Below are 6,830 nucleotides of genomic sequence, written 5' to 3' on the forward strand. Positions count from 1 at the left end.
GTACTAATGTTTTACCTATTCATAACTCACTTAAAAATTAAAATATCGAAAAAAACCAACGAGAGAACAGATAATGTTGTTGCTTAAAAGTTTGATAATAGGTCAATTCACCCTAATATCAAAACTGACCACACCCTATTGAAACTAGCGAACGAGAATTCGCTATGTCGTACATATGTAAGACGGAGACAACACATGCGGGTGCGACGTCCTCTTAATGCATTAGATATGAAAATAAAACGTTAAAACTATGCCAACACCCCTCAGTAAATTTTAAGTCAAATTAACTCTAATGCAGTATATTATATACATTATACATGCAGCTGAGCGTTTATGGTCGGGTACTCTGGTCATCGTCTATTGCCTGAAACCTATATAAAACGGATTCGATGTTATGGCGATTTCCGACAGGTTTCAATTTTGTGCCAATATACGTACTCGACCGATTATATTTCTAGAGCTATTATTATAATGGAATCTGTAGTAGAACTGTAGACCACTAGAACTATAATATTCAACACTATGATTTATTTTTCAAACATTTACTGATTTATCGGGTTTTTTTATTTGTTTACGCATTAAGTATGTTTTTAACCGCATATACTTCTAGCACGTGTTAATATTCGTATCTACATATAAAAAAATATTTCTACAAATTACAATTGTTGAGCAAAAGAAAGGGGAATAACACTCGTAAAAAACTAACTTTATGGTGGGTACATTTTTAATCAGCCGTTGCATAGTCGTTTGTATTGTATCTCCAGAGGGAGGAAAAATCGCTGGTTTTAAAAGGGTAGTTTTCCTTGTTCTCGTCAACTCGATTTCAAGTTTAAAACTTATGTCGTTTCACGTCTCGATGATTATAAACATAAATATCATAAAGTTATAAAATTTAAATATTGTTGAAATAAATGATTTAATTGTTGCGTTGGTTTAATTTCTCGACATATATAATATAATACTAGTTGTATAATGCAATATAAGGTGTGGTGAATTGGAAGTCGTCACTCGTGAATAACTCGTCACAAAAATGGTTACAGATATTTATATTTGATTTCTAATGTTGCAATGAAAACAAGAAATACATTTTTAGCATCATATTATATAAGAAAACTGACTGTCCAATGATTTGAATTGACGTTTTAACAGAAACTATGATTAGGTATTTCATATATTTAATGGGGCATATATATATATATGTGTATTATATCAATATATTATTAAACTATTTTAGTTAAGTACTAAAAACATACAACCAACTAAAAATATTTTCTGATTAAAACATATAGGTATAAGTCATAAAAATCAAAAAGTACCTTTACGGCTTTACCCATAATCATAATTGAGCTTACAAAAATTAATATTAATTTAACTCAAGAAAAATACTTATTTATAATTTGTCAGAACGATAAGTAAATAAAGTGTCTTAAACGTTTATATATATTATATTATATTATATTTTATCCCTAAGTAGATATACAACGACTATATATGCAGTAATAGAATAGTTATTATGATTAATGACCAAAATGGCATATTAGTGATTATATAAAACGTGATATATTATTAGGTTACTAATTATAATAATATTACTTAGAAATAAAATGTTAATGATACTCGAACTAACTATAATTGTATATATGTACAGCTGTAATGGATAACGGAAAAAATATTTCATTCGCTATACACAGATAATATTGACACGGTCTCAGGTAATGGGTTGGTCGTTAAAGAAAAAAAATACGACTTGTATACGGCGGCGTAAGAAAAAGGGGAATTTACGAGTGTTTTTCAGCCACACAACCATAAAACTCGGAAATAAAGGCATTTGGTCAGCAGCAACGCAACAGTATTGAAGTCCCATAGGAATATAATGTGTATGGGCTAGGCAGACGGAAATGAGCTGCTAAAATACGGGTGCAACCGATACGATCACAGGCGCTCCGACGTTTGTTCTGTGCTGGACCGTAAGGTTGCGTACGTATGTGTACCTATACCTATTATCAACAGGCGATAATAAATAGCAATCCAGGAAATTAAAAAGAAAACACCAAAGGCGCCTTATTATGTTATGTACCTTTATTTTGGTATGGCAAACTACAATACGTCTCAGTCGTTTCAGATGATAAAAAAAAACCTAATACAGTAGTACACTTTAATGCCTATTATATATATATATATTTTTTATATATACGTTGTTTTTCATTATAGTTCTGTAATATCAATAGAATATCTTAAAAATCTCGAAAAAGGATTAGTTTTAATATTATGATGAATTCGACGTATAATTATGATTTATGATATTTATGATATGGTATATATGAAATTCGAGAGCATATATATATATTCAATATGACATATGGAGATAAAAATCTATATTATAATATAGCTTAATGTGAAGTCGCGAAATTTTTAATTATGGTTATAAAAATGTCTACTTTTAATTATTTACAATTTTCAAAGACTGCAGTGGATAAAATAATAGGTAATGTTTCTAATATTGTAGATAAATAAACAAATTGGAATTTGTAGTAGTTATTTATAATATACCTAATATAATTTCACGTTGGGTTCCATCACTGGTTGGCTTCCCTCTTCATATTATTTAAAGTTATAATAATAAATTGTACATAAATTATCAAATTTACTTATCGTGCTGTCAAACACAGATTTTAAATATCTAATAATAAAAAAATATCTAAAATATACATCCTAATATAAATAATAATATCAACTATAGTATCGTATTATAATATAACACATATATTAACGATTTGATAGTAGATTTAGCGCGATCAGACAAAATAACAAACTGCACCGGGTGAACATTTTTTACTAAGCCAAACTAATACAAAATTATATTTATTCCTATATTCAATATTGTTTGCATTTTTTTTTTATATTTGCATTCGTTCATTTTAAAAAGCCGTCATTACACTGGATCGACATCAGTCAGTCGACATTCCATCGTGTCGTCTCGAGCGTGTTATCGATTTGTAAATTTATTATTAAAGTATAATTATTATTATTGAGTTTGTAGAAAAAATAAAAAATGATTTGAGAATACTTGATTATTCAATCGGATTATTAACCAAATATCATATCGTATTCGCGTAATTTTTATAGAAATTGCTGTAGCAATATTATTATAATTATAAAGCAACTTAAACGAAATTACTAGTCATTTCATACTACATTATGCCTGTTTGAAATAATTATATTTCATAAGAAAAATAAAATAAAAATTTGACTATAGACGAAAAAAAGTTGCCTGTGGGCGGCAATTGCGTTAATCCGACTATCGTCTACCACACAAAAAAACTACATAATAAGTATTATATTAAGTTTTTTGATTAACTATATACAACAATAATATGTTCCTTTTAAATAGTTCACAGTTAAATGACATGATATTTTTGGTTTTCCAATAGAACAAAAGATCACCAAATCGTGGAACGGTGATCTGATGACATAAGAATACACATATTTTATTAACATTTTGTGATGTGGCGTCCCTGGGATGCACCCGTTCTGCACCATCAGCGATTAGTATAAACACTTGTTATAATACGAACGGTGCACGCACACTCAGGAGTAGGGGAGTGGGCTAAGAATAATAGTTATAGTTATTATAAACGATTGGATTTATGAAAGGAATCTAAAAAAAAAATTAATAATAGTAAAGTGTAGTTTTGATGAATCTACAGCTTTGTGACTATAAATAACAAACAAACGAGCAAAGTCATTCTGAGGTATAACAGAACTCAGGAGTCGGTGATCAGTAGCATCAGTTATTATCGAGACCGTGAACGTATAGGTATAATTTATAGGTAGTGGGTACACACTATGTACAGTCGTCGGATGGGCGCTAATGAAAAGTACATGGCCGTCCGGAGGCCACCCGCATCCAATTAACGTTAACAATGACAACCGTAGTTGTTGTGTTCAGGAATTCCGAACCGTTTTCGGCACGCGTCTTATCTTCGCTTTTTCAGTAAAATTTATATCTGAATAGAACGCCGTTGCCGAGTAAAAAAAAAAATTGTGTATTCGTCTTATACTATAACCCATCCATTTGTATGATAAATGCTGCATCTTATACTAAGAGAGTTGCAGAGAAGTAATACTGAAGAAGATGACAAACGTAATATAAAATTCTTTAGCTATGTATGCAGACAAACTCGTGGCACTAACGGACCTATATATAGATATTATATTTTATTAAAACCAAAGTGCTAACGGTAAAACAAAATATATTCATAAATAAAAAACAATAAAACATATTTTCTATAATAACTAATAACAGATTACAGATTTTTAATGTTAATAATTATTTTATAAAGGTATATAGCATGGCTTTGCACCCAAACGATTTATTCGGGTTATGGTTTCGGGTGCTTCAAATAAAAATAGAGGTTGTGGTTTCAGGTTTTCTTCATTTTAAAGAATATGGGTGGTTTTGTTTAGCAAGTTTATTTATTCGGGTTATGGGTTATTTAAAATCGAGTAATATATCAATTTTGTTGTGCGTAAAGTGTTAAATTTGATTAAGCAAAGTATAAAGTTATACAATCAACTTTTCAGTACTAATGTCTAATACAGTAGTGACACACATTATATAATTTAATTTAATATAATTTAAAATTGTATAATATTAAATATTAAATGTTTTAACAACAAAGTATTAAATAGTAATAAAGAAAAAAACATACACAAGACAATTTTCACTACGGACATAATAATATTATATTAAAAATTTAAAAATTACACAATTCAAAACAACCAAAACAATTTATCAGTTGTATCACACATTTCACATGTAAACAGTATTCCCAATTATGAAAAACTGAATTCTCCATGAAATATGCATACAAATTCATATGTCACTTGAAAATGTAATATTTTTTTTTTAGACGGGTAATGGGTTAAAACCCGAATTTAATTTCGGTTTTGGGTGTTTCGGGTTATACGTCATCAAAATCAATCGGGTTATATGGGTTTACGGTTTTGATAATTTTTAAGGGTATTTTAAGGGTTTTGGCTATATGGGCTAAACGGGTGCAAAGCCTTGGTATATAGGTAATTGTTTGTTAAATGGAAAGCTTTTTATATAAGTATATAGGTATACATAAATTAAATATATTTAATTACCTATTCTTTATTGGAAAGTTTTGATGCTATCGAATTATTCCACCTTTAGACACCTATAGATTTCACTATAGAGTTACGCCTTAAAATTCAAAATATAGGTAGATATAGTGGAGAAGCGGGACTTGTTGGTTTTATCATGTGATTTGTTATTTTATATTGAAAAAGCTCAAAAAGCTTTATGCTGCAGTATATAGGTACCTACCTCTTTATACTGTAAGTCAGACATATTTTATGGTGTATATAGTAGATAGTAGATAAGTATTTTTTTTGATTTTCATTATATTTAAACTTATACAAAGATTTGGAATATTCAAAGGTTAGAATAATTTTTTGAATGTTATCAGTTTTAAAATATAATGATACCACAATGGGCTATATAATATACGCCATACTCGAGTATAGGTAATAACTGATTATTTCCGATTTGTACTTTTTCAGTACAGTATGAAATTATAACACGCCAAAAATATAAGCTATATACCTATTATAATATTAGTTATTACATAATGCACTGATTAGCTATAGGTATAATGTGCATCATTCGACGTAGCGCGTATATATGTAACGCACTATAATGACAACTATCAATATATGTGCATTTTACGTACGTAAAACGCACAAAGTTAATATTTATAATAAAATAAAAAATATGTTCGTTGAAATAAAAAATCGTAAGTATAAATATAACGAGTCAACAGATACCTATTAATAGTTGGTAAAAGGTTAAGGTACCTGTACGGCTATGTAGCTACTATAAGCGAGTACCTATGGTTAGGGGAAAATCCATATTTGAAAAACGTTAATTTATATTTATTAAGTTATATTTTATTTACACATTATATAGTATTAATGCATAATATAAACCATAGCGATCGATATATACCTATAATCATATACTCATATATATATTATACAGTGCAGGTACTGCTAATACGCGGCAGTCATAAAACTATGATAAATTATTTGAACTTTCAGTAAAACAAAAATAATATAATAATATTGTATGATATAGGCATGATTTACAACTGACCCCGGTTCGACTAGCGGCTGATTTTGCTTGGCGAACGGCATGCACAAGTCAGCCGGTACAAACCACGATGGGCTGAACGCGGCGGCGGCCGACCCGGGGCCACCGCCGCCGGGCCCGCCGGCCGCGTGGTGATGGTGTCCCACGTTGGCCGCGGCCGGATGTCGCTGGAACGACGCGGACGCGTAGTCCATGGCCATCGCCTGGTACGGCAGCATGATGTGCGCGTGTGAAAAATCCAGCGTACGTGAGCGCGCGTCAATTGTTAGCTGCGGCAGCGCATCGCGTACGTAATTTATAAAAATATATTATTCGACGACGACAAACACCTGCGACCACGACGACGACGGATAAACACGCACAGCGACACTGTCAAACGATCTATACTACATATAGGACGATATGTGAGTGCACGCGACACGTATAATATAATATTGAATGTATGTTACACCCTATACACGCGTAAAGTACGAACACGCGGACAAAATCAAAGTCGGACGAATGAAAAACGTTTCGTTTTTCCACTAAAGATCTTCATGGTGAGCCGTAATTCTTACAATAATGTAATACGATGATAATATAATATTATTATTAGAGGTACGTATATTCGACGAGGTGAACACGCGTAAACGTACGATGCGTATTATAATAT

General features: G+C 30.8%; 1 protein-coding gene across 3 annotated transcripts in view; it reads right to left on the reverse strand.

The window, feature by feature from the left end:
* The window catches only part of LOC100160332 (protein trachealess), a 128,000-nt gene that overhangs the window by 27,129 nt on the left and 94,041 nt on the right, over window positions 1-6,830 (reverse strand). The window contains exon 1 of one of the 3 annotated variants that reach the window (XM_001949551.4): window positions 6,182-6,824. The exons of the other annotated variants lie outside the window; for them this stretch is intronic. Within the exon in view, the coding sequence (XP_001949586.3) occupies window positions 6,182-6,396 (215 nt within the window). The 5' untranslated portion in view covers window positions 6,397-6,824. Of the gene's footprint in view, window positions 1-6,181; window positions 6,825-6,830 lie in introns of those variants that run through there. 3 annotated transcript variants of the gene reach the window in all.

This window comes from Acyrthosiphon pisum, chromosome A1, assembly GCF_005508785.2.
Source record: "Acyrthosiphon pisum isolate AL4f chromosome A1, pea_aphid_22Mar2018_4r6ur, whole genome shotgun sequence".
In the NCBI taxonomy this organism is placed as follows: Eukaryota; Metazoa; Arthropoda; class Insecta; order Hemiptera; family Aphididae; genus Acyrthosiphon; species Acyrthosiphon pisum.